Consider the following 19,919-nt stretch of genomic DNA (forward strand, 5'->3'; position numbering starts at 1 on the left):
TCAGGTCACTACTCACTGCACTTTGATGCCTTCCACCACCAGCTCAGCGATGCCCCTCCAGCACTGCCTGCACGGACATTACGCAAGGTAAAATGATCTCTCAAGGTTGCAGGGCACAGCACCCAGCTAATCGGGCCATAAGTTGTTATGATCAATCTCCTACAGCTTCCCATTCCTCCATCGATCCTGCCTTATTCCCACATTGCCTGAGCAGCAGAAAGTATATCATGTTTCTAAGGAACAGAAGCTCAGACTGAAGGCTGACTTGGGGATTGTCTACTTGGGGTGGACAATAATTTTTGCAGGGGGGCCACTCCAAGAATGTTGGTAAGTAGTCAGGGGCTGCACTTCACTATTAATGGAAGGGGTGTGGGGTCTTGGATAGAATTTGGGTGCAGGAGGGAGCTCCAGGCATGGACTGGGGTGCAGGAAGGGGTGCAAGGTCTGGGAGGGAGTTGGAGTGCAGGAGGGGTACTGGCATGGAGCAGGGGGTTGGGCTGCAGAAGGGAGTGCTAGGTGTAGGCTCGACCCTTACCATAGGTGACTCAAGCAGGCTCCGCCCCCTTCTCACCCTTGCTCCGCCCCAGCCTTTGTTCCATCCCTCTCCACCTCTTCCCCCAGGTTATGTTTAAAAAGAGTGCAATCTAAAGAGAGTTGACAACTAAGCAGGGGCAAGACATAAGGGTGCATGTGCACCCCTCCCAAGGCAGGAGAGACTAGCCAGCATCAGCAGGGGAGCTAGTGAGCCAGAGAGCTAGTGCCAGCAGCAGGAGCCCACGCCACGCACTCCCGCCCCCCTTCTCCCGCACGCAGAAGCAGTGGTGAAAGCACACCAAGGCAACTGCCCCCACACTCCCCAGAAGGAAGCTGTCAAGGCTGTTCCCCGCTGTGGCACAGCAAATGCAGAAGTGGGGGCCCGCAAAGGACCCCAAAACCTTATCTCTCCAGGCTTTGGTACAAAAATTTCCCCCAAAATCCTAATACCTGGATTTTAGGGAATATCTGCTGCCACCACCCAAGTATTCAGGGATATATTGCTTCTCCTTCGAGTGGTCCCTGTGGGTGCTCCACTCTGGGTGCTGGTGCGTCCTCGCGCCGGCGACTGGAGACTTTTCTAGCAGTTTCTGCCACACCGCACAGGCGCCGTGATGCCCTCTAGTGTCTTTGGAATTGTTGAGTGTGTGCACGGCACGGCTCCTCAGTTCCTTCTCTACCGTCCTTGGCAGCAGATGGAGCCGACCGTTCTCCTTCTGTTAAAAAATAGTTAAATACCCCGTTTTAATCCCTAGTTACCTCATTATCCAAGTTTTTTAGCCCTATTTTCCTTCCCAATCTAGTTTAAAAAAAAAAAATTCTCGTTGCGGCTTGCCGCTTTTCCCCAACCCCTCATGCCCAGTTCTCCAGGCTTCAAACATTGTGAGTCATGTCGGGATGCCATGCCCGCTTCCGACGGGCACTCCAAGTGTATTAAGTGCCTTGGGGAGGCTCACCAGACTCAAAAGTGCCTGCACTGCTCCAAATTGACAGCGTGGGTGCACCGAGACTGAGCCAATAGACTAAAGACTATCTTATACGAGAAGTCCCTACGTCCTTCCTCAGAGGACTCTCCTATGACGTCTAGACCACCTCAGCTGAGTAAGGGTATGGAGAAAAGCCAATCGCCAACCCACTCTGGTTCCACGACCTCCAAAACTGGTCTCTCTCCGACTCCATCCCTATCCTCAGCACCATCAGTGGTACGGGACAGCACCAAAGATAGGCCGGGAACCTCCGATGCAGCGCAGCTTAAGATGTCGGCACTGCATAAAAGAGCTCATTCAGAGCCAACACAAAAGTCAGCGGCACCAACCGCTACCGCATCTAAGCCGTCTTCAGCACCGACTGCTGTATTGAAAGAGCGCACAGCATCGAGCCATGCCAAAACGGCACCGAGCCCGGCGCCGAAGAAGGCCCGTGCCGACAAACCACCTCTGACTGCTCTGGTGCCGGAACAAGCCTCAGCACGGTCAACACCCCCGCTGTCCGCACCGCCACCACCCAAGCCGCATCACCTCACACCGTCTCAGAGGCGCGAGCAGTACCGATTCCCAGTGCAGAGCCATACCTCCTCGGCACCGCTGTCCCCAGGTTCCTCTATCCGCTTTGTGAGGTCTCGCTGCTCCTCAGTTGCTTCTCGCTCGGTCAGTGACATCGGCACCGAATCGAGGAGCAGGTTTTCATCGCAACACTCTAGCCTGGCACTTAGACCTCCATCCTGGTAGCTGGCTCCAGTTCAATATGCATACCCTCCCCCTCCGCATCCATGGTATGCGCAATAATATGGCTACCCACCTCCGCCATATACCACTCAATGGCAACCCTGGGAGCCACATCCGAAGAAGAGTCACCAATGGCCCTCTTTCACTATTTCCAGGCCACCTCCTCCCTCGCCTCCTGCTACTGCATCTGCCACTGAACCGAATTCTCCAGCCCCCTTGGAGGCACATGACTCTCTCTCTGAAGGGGAGACCAGATCTCCTCTACACAATTCCTCCTCCTCCCTAGATGAAGCGGTCACTACCGAATCCCCATCGTCGGGAGATGACACAAAAAAATGTCAAGACTTGTTTAAGAGTCGTGATAGCTCAGGAAAGAGACCTCCAGGAGGTGCAGGTCAAGCAATATCATCTTCTTCGTACTCTACAGCCACCAACCGCCTCCAGAATTGCTATACCTATGGTCGAGGCTATTATAGACCCAGCCGACAATATCTGGCAAACTCCAGCCTCCATCACTCCAACAAATAAGAGGGCAGACTGTAAATATTTTATTGCTCCAAAGAATATGGACTTCCTTTTTACCCACCCACCTCCTAATTCCCTAGTGGTAGACTCGGTGCGTCACAAAAGTAAACAGCCTAACCTTAGAACGACCCCACAGGACAAGGACTACAAGAAAGTGGACATCATGGGCCGAAAAGCTTACTCTTCAGCCACATTATTCCTTAGGGCTGCAAACTATACTGTCATGCTCGTGGACTATGACCACGCTAATTGCTCCAAGACCTCCTTCCAGCACCTTCCGGAGCTCAAAAGGTCAACCTTGCTCAATATTATGCAGGAAGGCCACACCATCTCCTGTACAGCCTTACAGTCCACCATGGACGTAGCAGACGCCGCAGCCCATGTTACGGCCACGGTGATTGTGCTTTGCAGGATTTCCTGGTTACAGGCTTCTGGGGTACCTAAGGATCTACAGCAGAAAGTTGAGGACTTGCCTTTTGACCAGACCAACCTTTTCGCAGCCAAAACCGACGAGGTGTTGCATTCTATGAAGGACTCCCGTATGACTCTCAGAACCCTCGGAATGTACACTCCTACATTCAAGGGAACTAGGTACCAGCCTTACCAACGTCCAAGAGAGTTGTTTAGACAACAATCCAAATACGATTTCCACCAGAAACAAAGAACTCAGTGCCATAGACCACAGCGGCAACAACAACAGCACGTCACACCACATCCACCATCAAGCAAACAGCAGGTTTGAAGGTCAAGTCGAGAGCCAGGAAGCCAATCCTCTGCTACTGACAACCAATACCTTTTAGTTCCACCACCCCCTCCGGGCCTTTTTCCACCAATGGTCCCTCATCACTTCGGACAAATGGGTCTTGGATCTGATTCAATTTGGTTACACTATCCCTTTTACCTCCCTCCCTCCTACCCCATCCCTCTTCAGGGACTCCTCTCATTAAACCATTCTCCTACAAGAGGTTTTGCATCTTCTTCAACTGGGCGCAGTAGAACATGTACCACCACAATTCCAGGGCTGAGGCTTCTACTCAACCTACTTCCTAACCCAGAAGAAGACGGGAGGATGGCAACCCATCTTATACCTTAGGCACCTCAACAAATACATCGCATACCATCGTTTCAAGATGGTGTCCCTATCAACGATCATTCCCGCGCTCGATCAAGGCGATTGGCTTTCGGCTCTTGACCCTTAGGATGCCTACTTCCACATTATAGTTCATCCTGCTTACAGACATTTCTTATGGTTTACGGTAGGCACCCAGCACTATCAATACAGGGTGCTCCCCTTTGGCCTCTCCACGGCCCCCAGGGTGTTTTCCAAAACCTTGACAGTCGTTATGGCATCACTTCGATGCCAAGGCATCATAATATTCCCGTATCTAGACGATTGCCTCATAAAAGGTGCGTCCTTCAACGAGACCAAGGTCATGACAGATATCACAATAGCCCTTCTACTCAGCCTCGGGTTTCACATAAATTACGCAAAATCCACCCTACTCCCAACGCAGAGACTAGAATTCATAGGTGCCCTCATTGACATGGTCACAGCGAGGGCTACGCTTCCCAAGCACAGGTTCGCAACTATATGCGACCTTATCAGGGCAGTACAATCGGTGCCGACTGTCACGGTTCGCGACTGCCTCAAGATCCTCGGGAACATGGCTTCCACGACCTATGTCATGAACTTGGCCAGGCTTCACGAGACCTCTCCAGTCCTGGCTCGCAACAGTTTACAAGCCTTCCAGAGACCAACTTTCCAAGCCCGTCGCCATTCCACCACACATCAGCAACTCCCTACTCTGGTGGACGATTCCTCAAAACACGTTACAGGGCGTTCTTTTCCAACGTCTACCTTCCACTTTCACAGTTATAACAGATGCCTCCCTCATGGGATGGGGGTGCCCACTTAGGCCACATCATGGCCCAGGGCAAATGGTCATTTATGGAGCAGACTTTCCATAACAACCTCCTCGAGTTACGGGCGGTCAGATATGCCTGCCAACATTTCACAAATTATATAGTTCACTAGTCTATTACCATCACGACGGACAATACCACCTGCATGTATTACATCAACTGTCAAGTGGGTACTCGATCCCCTTCCCTGTGTTCGGAAGCTATCAAGCTCTGGAACTGGTGCCTGTCATCCCTTCGGCTGTTTACCTTCCCAGAATACTGAACGTCACAGCGGATGCACTAAGCCATACGTTTCTGGACCAGCACGAATGGGAACTCGACAGATGTGTCCTCACTCCGCTCTTCCTTCACTGGGGCCAACCAGACATGGACCTCATCGCCTCAAAAAACAACAGAAAATGTCACCTTTACTGCTCCAGAGGAGCCCAGGGAAACGTTCCCTTGGAGATGCCTTTTCCATCACATGAGATGCCCCTCTCTTGTACGCGTTTCCCCCCTTCCCGCTCCTGCATAGAGTCCTCAACAAAATCAGGATGGACCAGGCGCAAGTCATTCTGGTGGCACCTGCGTGGCCCAGACAAACGTGGTTTCCTTACCTTCTCAGGATGGCGGTGATGGACCCGTACCCCTTTCCTCTTCACCATGACCTTCTGTCGCTGAACTCTCCATCCAGACGTTACCAAGCTCCATCTCCATGCCTGGCTCCATCATGGCTTCAGGATGCCGAGGCTGCCTGCTTGGAACAGGTGAAGGACATTGTGATTAACAGTAGAAGACGTTCCTCTAGAAGAACTTTCCTGTATAAATGGACTGGATTCTCTCGCTGGTTTTCTCAAACGCATGCGAGCCCACCAGAGCTCGCTCCTTTACCTACTCTACTGGACTACTTACTATCCCTAAAACAGTCAGGCCTAGCACTTAGCAGTATTAAGGTCCACGCCGCCGCCATAGCTGCCTTTCACTATCCCATGGATGGCGTTTCTTTTCTCGCTAACCCATTGACCAAACGCTTCTTTAAGGGACTGCAAAATACCTTTCCTCCTGTCCGTCCACCAGTCCCCATCTGGGACTTAAACCACATTCTAAAGAGCCTGATGAAACCGCCATTCGAACCTATAGCCGCTTGCTCTTGGTCTCATTTGTCTATGAAAGTATTCTTCCTCGTTGCTATTACCTCCAGCAGGAGGGTGAGTGAGCTTGCAGCCTTGATGGCTGACCCTCCATACACAGTATTTACAAAGGACAGGGTGATACTCCGACCCCACCCTAAGTTCCTCCCTAAAGTACCTTCCCCCTTCCACGTGAATGAACCCATACACTTACCTGCCTTCTTTCCAAAGCCTTACAGGCTGCATGGCGCACTCTCGACGTCCAACGAGCCCTGGCCTTCTACGTTGATCACACGAAACCGTGGCGAGCTTCACCTAGACTCTTCATCTCTTATGCTGAGAGATCTAGGGGACAAACAGTCTAATCTCAGAGAATTTCTAAATGGATTATCTCCTGCATTCAAACTTGTTATACCCTGTATGACAAGCACTTACCTGGAACTGTCACAGCTCATTCCACCAGGGCAGTAGCTGCCACAACCGCCTTCCTTTGTAATGTTCCACTGCAAGACATTTGCAACGCTGCCACCTGGTCATCTGACCACTCTTTTGCACATTATGCTCTTTCCTCTTCCATAGCATCCTCCATGGCAGTGGGACAGGCTGTATTGTCCACAATTACTACTATACGGCTCCAAACCCACCTCCGCGAGCCGACAACTTCTTTGTAGTTACCCAGAGTGGAGCATCCACGGGGACCACTCAAAGGAGAAGAAAGAGTTACTCACCTTGTGCAGTAACAGTGGTTCTTCGAGATGTGTCCCCGTGGGTGCTCCACTACCCTCCCTCCTTCCCCTGCTTGGAGCCTTATACTCTAGCGGGTGGAGAAGGAACGGAGGAGCCGCACCGCGCACACGCTCAACAATTCCAATGACACTAGAGGGCACCACGGCGCCTGCATGGCATGGCAGAAACTGCTAGAAAAGTCTCCGGTCGCCGGCGCAAGGACACACCAGCATCCAGAGTGGAGCACTCACGGGGACACATCTCGAAGAACCACCGTTACTGCTCAAGGTGAGTAACTCTTTCCTAGGCAGGTTGTAGTGGTTTTTAAGAGCGCGTTAGACAAACACCTGTCAGGGATGATCTGTTACTTAGTCCTGTCATGAGTGCCAGGGATTGGACTAGATGACCCCTCAAGGTCCTTTTCAGTCATCTATGATTCTATTTATTAGAGAACCAACAAACTGCTAATAGTGTCCTTCATTACTATTTCCTTTGGTTTTCAAACATGCACACAACAGGTGCACCTGCATGAATGTCCTGGCAAATTAGTTACTTGGGCCAATATATATTAGTAGGCTGTACACTGATGCTTTCTAAAAGTCCAGTCTGTCTGTGTGTTTTTGCTGCAGAGCAGTAAACTGAAATGAACAAGATTTAATGGGTGCTTTAGAAATTGCTCCCCCTCTGTTTCTCTTCCTAACTCCCTGCTTAATGTACATCAGCAGTGGAGCTAAAGAGAAGCCGAGCAGGTGACAGCAAGTGTGAAATTAACAAAACTCTCTGACATGTTAATAATATTGAGCTGGAGAGAACTTTTACTTTGTCTCTAATGAGAAGCCAGGCAGCAGAGTAGCCTGGGAGAAGGAGCAGTAAAGGGAATAGAAACAAAGGGTAGGTAATAAAGCAGCACAAAGTCTAAGGAAAAAAAGCAGCCAAAGAACAGAGGAGATAGAGAAATGAGAGTATAAAGTCACAGACCAAAAATCCTTATGAAAGTGCAAGGTCTTAAACTGCTGTTTGGGTGATAGAGCAGTTAAAGTTAATCAACTAATCGAATAGTCGATGGAATTTCCATCAACTATTTGATTAGTCGACAAGAGCGCTTCGGCTTTGAAATGTAGTAAGAGCCCGTCCAGCTGTTGCTACATTTCAAAGGTGGAAGGTGCTGCACTGCGCTCCGCCTTTGAAATGCTGCGTGGAGCCCAGCGCCAGCCCCGGGCTCCACGTGGCGCTTCCACTTTGAAATGTACAAGAGCCCCAGCAGGGATTCTTGTACATTTCAAAGGTGAAATGCCACCGCTGTGTCCCTGTCCCCGCCCACAGAGCTGGAGGAACCAGCTTTTAATCTGGCTCCCCCAGCACCTCCTCTTCTACCGCCTCCCTTGCTTATCGGATAGTCGCTTACATCCCTATTGGGTGGAGCTACTTCCTCACAGCCTCTCAGCAGATTGGGAGCTGGATAGCTGCAAATCCACTTGCCACACAGTGATTCCCCATCACACCGCACTGGACCTCACCTGCAGACAGTTTGGTTCACAACATAGGTATCTGGAGAGAAGATTGGACATGGAGGATAGAGAAGTGAGAAGAAAAATAAAGAAATAACCAGAAAAAACACAGCTGAGAAAAAATTGAGAGGAAAGGAACAAAAAAGGAGGAATAAAATTGGGAAAGGTATAATTAAGATAAATGCAGAGTTGCCCCCCAAAAGTGCTACAGGAATTGTGGGGAGACAGCATGCATTAGGCAGGATGGGGATACACAGTGTGGCATTAAATCTTTTAAAATAAAAAGACAAAAAGTAGCTTGTTAATATGTACGCTTGCACTAAGGAGAGGAAATAGAGACAGAAAACATTTTTAATAGCAGTAAACTTCTAAATGGTAACATTACTGAAAAAATAAATCTGTGTGTAAAATCTAGTAACACGTTATTCATCATGTTTTCATTGTAATTTTTGTGATGCCGGATTTTACATAAATACCCTGAGATTTGCGGAATGTAGACAGTCCTAGTAAGGGAGGTGTGGAGGATACTGGGATATGAAACACGTTAAATAGTGTTGAAAAAGAGGGCATCACCACTGTGACTACTGATTTTTACCATTTGACCATGCCTACAGGAAAAGTACATTTGCCTGTACAAACAGGCATTTGTACATGGAATTCAGGTGCGTGTGCACAAATAGCCCAGATCTGTTCATTTCTTAAGACAAAAGCAATTAGGCAGTAACTAATGAGTCATAAAGAATGCAACATGGCTGCTGAGATGCAAAATTGCCTGATCACAGATGTTAATGTGTTTTCTTAACAGTCTCCTCTTCATCCAATCCCTGCATCACCCACAAGTCCCCAGTCCGGCCTGGATGGAAGTAACTCCACTCTGTCAGGCAGTGCCAGCAGTGGTGTGTCCTCCTTAAGTGAGAGTAACTTTGGACACTCATCTGAGCCCCCTCCTCGCACAGACACCATGGATTCTGTCCCTAGTCAGGCCTGGACTACTGATGAAGACTTAGAGACGCCCTACCTCCCTGTCAGGTACAGTCTCTCTGAACCTGATGTTCTGGAGTCACTCAAATCCCAGCCATGTCGAAGCCACTCTGCTCCATCCGGAGTCATTCCTCAGGACACTATGGACCCTCCAGCTCTCCCCCCAAAACCATACCATGCTCGGCTCCCAAACATGGAGAATGAAGAGGATATTATGTTGATGATGGAAGAGGAAGACAAACACCGGCCACTGCATCGTAAAGTCTCCCAACCCACTAGTGGTGGAAAGGAGGAGCAGGCCAGGGTAGCATGGGAGCATGGCATCAGTGAGCAGTAAGCAGGGAAGGAGCTTGTGTAATAATTCCATGACTGACAAAAAGAAAAGATGTAGAAGTTCAGGATTCAGAGGAGAGAACAATGATCCAATTCTTTACTTTCTACTGCCATGAGTAAATGTCTGGAGCCCATACAGAGCTTGGGCCGGCATGTGAGGTTGCTGCTTTCCTTTTTATTGCATTTGATACTTTCCAGTTTTATGTTATTTTTAATTTTTTGTGTGTGTGCAGTGGGCGCTTTATTCCTTCTGCAGTTTATCAGACCACACAAAGTGGCCTGTAAGCTGTTAGCCATAGAGACTTGCAAAAACTGAAAAGAACTGGAATACTGAAGGGGGGATGTGGCGAGTGGTTTTGAAAAGCTTTCCTCCCCATTTTGAGACGCACACAAATAGAAGCAGTTGCACTAGGGATATGTTTCTTTGCTGTATAGAAGAGAAAGCTCATTGCTGAATTCAGGGATTCCCATGAACTGTCAGGCTGGAAGGTGTATTCACCGCAGGCAATGGAACTTGGCTGTTCTACGAAGAAACTGATTCTTCCAGGTGTGTAACCATAAACAGCTTTACAGTAGTCTCCTGCATTGACTCATTGGGATTAGACGATCTAATCAATGCTGACAGGCTTCCATAGTGATTTTTGAGGTATTACTTCAAACAAACTCTGCCTCCTTTAGGTTTTTGTGGACATGTACTTTGGTTTTCATGTTTTTGTTCCTTAATTTCATTTTTTATGGAGTAAGCCAGCCTGCTTTTCCATTGGAGTCGTGGTCCATATCCATCTTCACTGCAGGGTAAGAGAGGGTTATGTAGCTTGGGGTTGCAGGCCAATTCTGAGCCTCTTCTCATGCCTAGCTCTGGGCAAGTGGTTGTCACCAGCACTTTTATTCCAGTCAAGGAACCAGTTGAGTGGCTTGTGCCGTGACAACTTGATAATTCAGCAAGTCAGAAGAGAAGGCTTGAATACATCATATCCAATCCTTGCTTCAGGATTGAAAGTCTGCACAATCCACCCCAACATCCATCACTTGGGAGCGGAGGCTCATTAACTGTGTGTGATACTGTAATAGCTTATGTGCCCCTCTGAAACATTTCACTGCTGCTGATGCACAATGCCTCCATCTCTCCCTGCATACAGGAAACTATGAGCTGGGTAGCATGCACTCCAGATTCAGGGATTTCAAGGTGAACTGTAAGGGGTAGGGGGTATGTTTGTTACCTTCCTTGCCTCTTTGTGATATGTTAAAGAAGGCTTGAAAAGGTTTTCTCATTTTATTGAGAGGTTTTTTACCTCTTTGTTTTTTACATTGCACAAATATCCAGTCTTGACTTCCCTTTTTTTGCTGGCAGACTCTGTATAAAGGACTATAGAATTTAGTGCATTTATGATGCGACACATAGCAAGAGACCAGAGTAGTGGAGTGGGGAAGGGAATTTTAGTCCAGCTGTTTTTAGTTATAAATTTGTTTTGCTTTCTTTAACACCTGCTTAGTACCTGACAAATGGGAGAAAAGCTCTGTTGGTGAGAGAGATCCAATAATACTGCCATTTTATTTGAGGGCTGAGAAGTTTCCCATTTCAAGTCGTTTGAGAAATCTTGCACCAAAAATAGTGAAGTAAAAAATCAAATACTTTATATTCATGATCTTTATAAGATAAATAAGCAAAAAATAAACACTCTCATTTTCGCCCTTCTTTATAATAATCCCTGGTACTTGCATAGTACTTTTCATCCATAGATTGCAAAGCACATTTCAAAGGAGGAGCATAAGTATCTATGCTCCTTGTCTTTACAACTGGGAAAACTGGAGCACATAGGGGTTAAGGGATTTGCCCAACACCACACAAATCATTGGCAGAAATGAGAACAGAACTAAAGTATCCAGATTTTCTATTTTATGCCCTATCCATGCTGTTTCCTAGATATTATAAACACTAAAATGAAGCCAAAAGGGAACCTTTTATTTTCCTTTGCAGGTCACCTTTAGCACTACCTCTAAGCAAAATGAGTTGACACATACTCCACTTCTGAATTCTCCTGAAAATGATTATCAGTATTAAGTTTGGACTCCGGTGGCCATTGTATAGTCCAGGTGTTGAGACTCTTGATTTATTCTCTCTCAAGCAGTCGCCCATGCATTAGAAATATTGTTCTAATTTTGTTTCTTAATTGTCCTGCCTGGCTAGAAAAAGATCTGTCCCATTGTCTTTAGTTTTTCTAGAGCAGGGCATTTGGAATAATTTATCCTTTGAGACACAGTTGTTAAAATCTGGCCCACTATGGGTATTTCATCTATGGCATGAATGCTAATACAGGTCTGAGTAGAAATGAAAAACGTTGACTCTTTTCAGAATCAGAATCTCAGCTGGCATACATGAGTGAAGTTGGTATATTCTGATCTCTACCATCTAAGAATCTGGCCCAGGATCTCCATATGAAATGTTAGTAGAGCAAGACACTTATTTTCCTGTTTATGTTGTAGCTGGAAAAGTATTAAGCTCTCCTTTTGAGCAAAAAATATGGTGTCTATGCATAAAACTATGTGAGCAAGTATGGAGTTAACATTGGAGGGAGTCTAAACTTTAACATCCAGCCAGTGTGATTGACCACAGCTTAACTGCTCATCAGAGTTCTAAGAGATTTCCTAATGTATATCATGCTGCCTTGGTTGGAGGAACTGGCATAGCGATGCCCAACTTTGATGTGTGACTAGGGAAGGGGGGGAGTTAAAGCCTATTTTCCACAGTTAGCTTATATAAACAACTAATTTTACAGCAGGTCCCATAGCCACCAAGTTTCATGAAGTGACAAATTCAGTTAACGCAAACATATTAGAATTGAGTCTATGAGGAGTTATTCAGAACCAGGGTCAAATTTTTGCAAAATACTTTATCCTTTTTAAAGACCTAATTTCAGAGAGTGGTAGTGATGCAAGAAGAGAAGGAGGTGAGGGAGATTCCATTATGATTTACATATGTGGAATGTGAAACACTGCTCTCTGGGGAAAATATGGTTGGCCAATAGTAGCATGAAATTTAAAGACCAAATTCAGTCCTGGGGTAAGCGGGCACAACTACATTTCCCAAATTAGGGCTGAATTTGGCTCACTGGGGTGTGTTGCTGTGCTGCATAACTATAGTAATTTGATATAAGCTATTTCTACACTGGGAAGGTTTGGCAACAAAAGTGCTGTCAGCATGCAAAAGTTGCCAAAAGTGAAAACTGGCCAAACTGTTTTTTCTGCCTCCCATTGTCGACATTTCATGGCCATGTTGCTAGCACCCTGACAACAGATAGAGCAAAGCAGTGTGGGTGAGCATCCCACAGGGCAGTGTTGTGGGAAGGCAAAGCTGATCCTGCTGCTTCTTGGGATTTCCTCGTAGCTCTGTGAGCTCTCCATGCAGAACAGTGTCAAAGCACCACAGCAGTCTCTCCAGCCCGTCTGCCTGCTGCTATGTTGCTAGCAGGGCAGAACAGAAGCATTCCAACTTTGTTCCCCAAGTGCAGCAGTTCACTCAGCTGTCAGGTACTTCCAGGAGTTTTGAAAGTGGAGGGACGCATGCCTGCATGGCAGCAGAGATCACAAAATACTGAGCACAGCTATCTGGACAGACATTGTGGGATACAGGTAGAAGCCGGTAAACCTGACAAAACAAACAGCTGAGTCCAGTCTGGCTCTTTGTTGACAATAAAGGCAGGGGAAAAGACAAAAGTCTCTCCCAGGGCTGGAAGTTTTTTGTCACCAAAACTGGGTGTTTTTCCCAACAAAAGATGCATTGCGGTATGAACACTCCCACTGGTTTGTTACCAGTTTTTGGTGACAAAACATGCCAGTGTAGACAAGCCCTTAGGTTAAAAGATGCAGGGTTCCTCCATAGTCACGTACCAAGTTTGAAATGGACAGTGCTTCTTTTGGGTTCTTAGGCCGCAAAACAGCCTTGTTCAAGACTTCACCAATTCTCTCCTGAATGCATGGGTTATTAAACTCTCCAACACTGGTGGTTACATCCCCTGTCTGGGAAAAAAGGAATGGGAATAGGCAATAATAGAAGAAAAGCAATGGGAAGAATTGCATTAATCTGACACATTATCAGAGGAGTATCTGTGTTAGTCTATTCGCAAAAACAGTGAGGAGTCCTGCAGCATCTTAAAGGGCATAAACTTCCATGCATGCATTTGATGAAGTGGGGTTTTGCCCACAAAAGCTTATGCCCAGAAAATCTCCTAGTCTTTAGGGTGCAACAGGAATTTTCATTTCTGCCACATTAGTTACTCACTGGTTGTGAGAATGTTTTGGTAGTGTTGCCAGGTACAAGACCACAGGAATTTTTTTTTCTTTTTGTTTAATCTCTTTTTCCCTTTTTGGGTGGGGAAGGGGTTACAATGTGTCTGTCCTGGGGTTGGAGTCGGGCAAATTGGAAAGGCTGTAGAGCAGAAGCAGAAAAAAAAATGTGATATTTAAATTTTCCTTCCATCATGCTTTTTTGTATATATCCCATCTGAATGCTGTGTATTTGTACAGGAAATTGAGCAAAAAATGTATAGACTGTGATGTCTGACTGGTACTCTGCCCTGTAAATGTGTTTTTAACCTCTGGCATTCTGTGCTTATTTAAAAAAAAAAAAAAACCTCTAACCACTTCTCTTTTGTGTATTCATGTTTAAAAAAAAATTAAAAAGCTATCTTAACTATAATGGAAAGCAACCGTAAAAGAAAAAAAATTAATTTGAACAAGTGTCCAAAAGGTATTTCATTGTACATATTGTGATAGCATGTTTCCAGAACCAACAAGTAAGTGATGTGAATTTTAGATGTAAATATCTGCTGGTTTTTTTTTCTTTTCCTTCCCCATTCACTCGACTGCTGTGATGTGGAATTAAAGATTAATACCTGATATTAAAACAATGGGTTAACGTGTATTCATGATGGTCTTGCTGAGAAGGTTGTGCAGATGCTGCTCCTGGTGTTCACAGGGTCTGTGTGTGCATAGAAACAGAAACAGGTAGTGTATTGTAAATCCTGTTTATCTTGCTCTACCTTCTGGTATTTTGTAACAAAACCCACCTCAAAGAAACGAGCTACAACCCGCCATTTTTGGGGAGGGAAATTACTAAGGAGACAAAAGGGAATCCAGGAGCATTACACGGGGAGAAGGGAACAGATTCCAAACTGCCTCCCAAGTGGGCTAATTGCTGTTGTTTGAATTAAGAGGAGAGTTTTTGTTTTTTTAACATATAAATCACCAAGCAAGGGATGTCATATATACAGCCATGAGTCAAATCCAGCCAGATGGTTGTGTTAATGTGGACAGCAGAATATAATGAGGTCACCTGCATTACCTGACCTTTCTTTTGTTAAACTTTCTAACTCTCTTAGGGTATGTCTACACTACCACCCTAGCTCAAACTAGGGTGGTAATGTAGGCAACCGGAGTTGCAAATGAAGCCCGGGATTTGAATTTCCCGGGCTTCATTTGCATATTGCCGGGCGCCGCCATTTTTAAATGTCCGCTAGTGCGGACTCCGTGCCCCGCGGCTACACGCGGCACGGACTAGGTAGTTCGGATTAGGCTTCCTATTCTGAACTACCGTTACTCCTCGTTCCACAAGGAGTAATGGTAGTTCGGAATAGGAAGCCTAATCCGAACTACCTAGTCCGTGCCGCGTGTAGCCGCGGGGCACGGAGTCCGCACTAGCGGACATTTAAAAATGGCGGCGCCCGGCAATATGCAAATGAAGCCCGGGAAATTCAAATCCCGGGCTTCATTTGCAACTCCGGTTGCCTACATTACCACCCAAGTTCGAACTAGGGTGGTAGTGTAGACATACCCTTAGTCATGAAGACTTTCCAGTTGTCAGATGAGTAACTTATGCAATGCTGTCTGGCCAGGTCTGTGGACAACCTGTAACAATTACTCAGAAATTTGAAACAGATAGTCTCCCATGAATTTCGCTGAAATGTCTACATTAAAAGTGAGGGATGGCATTTGAGTGTCAATATTACGCAATTAACTACTAATCCATTAGTAGATAGAATGGAGAAACAGGTGAGAGTGAAGAACCTATGGAAGGTGGGAGATGAAAACTGGGAATTATTGCAGACAATGAAATCTAGAGATGTATGAATGAAGGGATTATGAGGAAGGAAAAGTAACAAAAAATTGGAATGGTGTCAATCCTAGAGGAAAGGATATTTTTTACTGATGCTGAATGTGACAATAAGATACCAAACAAGTAACAGTATTAACTAAAAGTCTAGTTACTAAATAAAGGCCATCCAGGGCCAGGCCCCTACGCAGAAGCTTGACATAAGATAGACAACTCCAGCTATGTTAATTATGTAGCTGGAGTCGACGCATCTTATATCGCATTTCCACACCATCCACACAGCAGGAGGTTGATGGGAGCAAACCCTCCCATAGACTTCCCTTACTCCTCGTGAGGAGCAAAAGTACCAGTACTGATGGGGGCACCCTCAGCCTTTTATTTAATGGGTCTATACTAGACCCACTAAATCGAACCCTAGATGATCAACCGTGGTAGCATCAATCTTCAACATGGTGTAGATATGGCCTTAATAGACTTGTTGGGCCCAGGCGGCCTCAGAAGTTATCAACTGGATTGGCTCCTGTTCGGATAATAAAACATGGTGGAGAGATAACAAGGCTGTTGTGTCCTTACGTTTTTGACATGGAGTAAGTGGGGAATAAATACTTTACTTCAAAAGGCAGTTGGCAGTTGTACTGAGCTAGATTTGTATCTGATTTAGTTTTAATTAGATTTTTACCATTCTTTGTTAGTATGGAATAATACTTCGTTGTGTTTTTTTTTCTAGGATGTACCTGAAATGAGTTTTCCTACCTATGAGATGGGTGTCATTATTCCCATTATGCATATAGGGAAATGGAGGCACCGCAAGGGTCCATTACTTACTACGTAGCAAAGGCAGAACCAGAGGAGAACCGACAAACCCTGCATCACACTTGCTTGCTCTCAGGCCAGAGTAGACTGTTACCAAATAAATAACAGACTAACAGAATAACAGTTCTGAAAATATTTCTGAGAAGTGTTTTAAATGAGACGGCTAGATGGATGACTGTTTGCTAAGGGTACCAAGAAAGTTGAGACTAACAGATTTATTAGGGCATAAGTTTTCAGAGGTAAAACCCACAACCATGAAAGCTTGTGCCCTAATAAATCCATTAGTCTCTAAGGTGCCAGAGGATTCCTTGTTGTTTTTGCAGACACAGACTAACATGGCTACCCCTCTAAGAAAGTTGTGATTACACCCACCCTGACCAGCCTTAGAGACAGTTAACTACACTGCGATACAACCAGTAACATGCCTCCAGAAATAAGGATGTGCAGGAAAACAAGACCTCATGTTTGGAGGGTGATTGAGTGATTTGGTCTTCTGCATCTGTAGGCGCAAAAATACCCAATTCAAGACACGCTGATCCCATGTGAAATGATAAAAAAAAGATGCCACCATGGCACCAAAAAAGAGCCACCATGGCTTAACAAAGTAAGAGAAGCAGTGACAGATAAAAAGACATCTTTTAAAAAGTGGAAGTCAAATCCTAGTAAGGAAAATAAAAAGGACCATAAACTTTGTCAAATTAAGTGTAATAATATAATTAAGAAAAGCCAAAAAGGAGTTTGAAGAACAGCTAGCTAAAAACACAAAAAATAATAGCAAGATGTTTTTTGAAGTACATCAGAAGCAGGAAGCCGGCTAAACAACCAGTGGGGCCACTGGAAGATCAAGATGCTAAAGGAGCACTCAAAGATAATAAGGTCATTGCAGAGAAACGAAATGAATTCTTTGCTTCAGTCTTCACAGCTGAGAGTGTAAGGGAGATTCCCAATCCTGAGCCATTTTTTTTAGGTGAGAAATCTGAGGAATTGTCCCACATTGAGGTGTCATGAGAGGAGGATTTGGAACAAATTGATAAACTTAAGTCACCGGGACCAGATGACATTCACCCAAGAGTTCTAAAAGAACTCAAATGGGAAATTGTGGAACTATTAACTGTGGTTTGTATCCTTTAAATCAGCTTCCGTACCTAATGACTGGAAGATAGCTAATGTGACGCCAATATTTAAAAGGGGCTCTAGGGGTGATCCAGGCAATTACAGACTGGTAAGTCTAACGTCAGTACCAGGCCAATTAGTTGAAACTATAGTAAAGAATAAAATTGTCAGACACGTAGATGAACATCATTTGTTGGGGGAAAGTCAACATGGTTTCTGTAAAGGGAAATTATGCCTTACTAATCTGCTAGAGTTCTTTGAGGGGGTCAACAAATAAGCGGACAAGGGAATCCAATGGATATAGTGTACTTGGATTTCCAGAAAGCCTTTGACAAGGTCCCTCACCAAAGGCTCTTAAGTAAAGTTAGTTATCGTGGGTCCTTTCATGGATTGATAACTGGTTAAAAGACAGGAAACAAAGGGTAAGAATAAATTATCAGTTTTCAGAATGGAGAGCGGTAACTAGTGGGGTCACCCAAGGGTCTGTCCTGGGATGAATCCTATTCAACTTATTTATAAACCATCTAGAGAAAGGGGGAAACAGTGAGGTGGCAAAATTTGCAGATGATACTAAACTGCTCAAGATAGCTAAGACCAAAGCAGACTGTGAAGAGCTTCAAAAAGATCTCACCAAACTAAATGACTGGGCAACAAAATGGCAAATAGAATGGCAAAAAGCAAATAGAATGTTAGGAATCATTTAAAAAAAAGGGATAGAGAATAAGACAGAAAATATCTTAATGCCTCTATATAAAACCATGGTACAACCACATCTTGAATACTGCGTACAGATGTGGTCGCCACCTCTAAAAAAAGATATACTGGCATTGGAAAAGATTCAAAGAAGGGCAACAAAAATGATGAGGGGTTTGGAACAGGTCCCATATGAAGAGAGATTAAAAAGACTTGGACTTTTCAACTTAGAAAAGAGGAGACTAAGGAGGGGATATGATGGAGGTCTATAAAATCATGACTGGTGTGGAAAAAGTGAATAAGGAAAAGTTTTTTTACTTATTCCCACAGTATAAGAACTAGGGGTCACCACATGAAATTAATAGGCAGCAAATTTAAAAACAAACAAAAGGAAGTTTTTCTTGACTCAGCACACCACCTGTGAAACTCCTTGCCGGAGGAGGTGGTGACTGCTAGGACTTTAACAGGGTTCAAAAAAGAGCTAGATAGATTCATGGAGGTTAGGTCCATCAATGGCTATTGGCCAGGATGGGTAGGAATGCTATCTCTTGCCTCTGTTTCCCTGGAGGTGGGTGACAGGAGAGAGATCATGTGAGGATTACCTGTTGTGTTCCCTCCCTCTGGGGTATCTGGCATTGGCCACTGTTGGCAGACAGGATACTGGGCTGGACGGACCGTTGGTCTGACCCAGAATGGCTGTTCTTATGATCCACATATTGCAGGATTGGGCTGTCAGCGTGAGCTGAATGCTGTACCAGTCTGCTGAGGGGCTCCTGTGAATGGTTAAAATGTCGATATCAATTACTTTTATCTTCCAGATGCACATAAAGAGAAAATAAAGGTCTTAATCATATTGATAGCATGAAAGGGAAAGAATGAAGAGAGTTGCTACTCTTCTGTGGTCTGCTGTAAGAGGAAGGACCCTCTGAAGGGGAAGGGAGCAGGAGGCCTGGTACCATCCACAATCCTCTCTGTAAAGTGGGGAGTGTGGATTCCCTTATCCTAGTATGTAGGAAATAAGTTGAAGAAGAGGTTGAGAGGTTCTATTTCCCCTCTTTTGGCTGGGGTGTTTCAGGCCGTGCCCACTCCTTAGCAGTGAGTAACAGAGGAAACTCTTTCCAGCCACAGCAACTGTGTGTTGTCTTTGCTATGGGGATCACATTAGATAGTAGAGAAGAGCAGTCCAGTCAGAAAGGGATGGTTTGATATTCTAGGTGCCCCAACTGGACTAGGTAACTAGCTCAGCCTTTGCATTGGAGAGCTGAGGTCGCCGGCATACACTTTTGCTAAAATCAGTGACATGAAAGAAAGCACATGGATCCCATGGCTTCCTGCAGAAAACCAGCACTGTTAAGATTTAGACCTCTGGAGCCAGATTCCTCATTGCCCTATGTCGGCTTATAATCAGCCAGGTGGTAGCAAAGGGTTGTGTTTTAGGCAAAGCTCCTTTGGGGAATACCTATTGCAACTGAAGTCCCTGCATCTGTTTCAGAGCTAGAACTGTGTCCACCAGTTCTGTTCCACCTCCCCAACGTTCAGGGAACAAATTGTTCCTGGAAGAGATAAGGAAGGGGCATAGCCCGGGCAGAATCTGTATTCCTATAATAGTCCATAGTGATCACTGCAACAAGGGCACAAGTTAGACCTAGCCAGCACTGGAGCCCCCACTCACGCACTTCCATAGTCCTTGAATAGAAGAGCTGCAAGCCTCATCCCTTCTGTTCCCAGGCCAGCACAAGGATGAATCAGGTCCCTAGAATATGCACTGGTAGGTGTCAGGCAAGTTGCTGTCTCCTATTTGGAAAATGTTATTGGAGATCACAGCTTC

At 45.5% G+C, this 19,919-nt stretch overlaps 1 protein-coding gene across 2 annotated transcripts in view; it reads left to right on the top strand.

The window, feature by feature from the left end:
• The window catches only part of DOCK3 (dedicator of cytokinesis 3), a 539,706-nt gene extending 523,063 nt beyond the window's left edge, over positions 1-16,643 (top strand). The window contains exons 54-56 of one of the 2 annotated variants that reach the window (XM_075939450.1): positions 5-87; positions 8,855-9,910; positions 16,200-16,643. In XM_075939450.1, the coding sequence (XP_075795565.1) occupies positions 5-87; positions 8,855-9,367 (596 nt within the window). In that variant the 3' untranslated portion in view covers positions 9,368-9,910; positions 16,200-16,643. The remainder of the gene's footprint in view (positions 1-4; positions 88-8,854; positions 9,911-16,199) is intronic. The other variant, XM_075939449.1, reaches the window with a different exon arrangement.
• The last annotated feature ends 3,276 nt before the right edge of the window (positions 16,644-19,919 follow it).

This window comes from Pelodiscus sinensis, chromosome 11, assembly GCF_049634645.1.
Source record: "Pelodiscus sinensis isolate JC-2024 chromosome 11, ASM4963464v1, whole genome shotgun sequence".
In the NCBI taxonomy this organism is placed as follows: Eukaryota; Metazoa; Chordata; order Testudines; family Trionychidae; genus Pelodiscus; species Pelodiscus sinensis.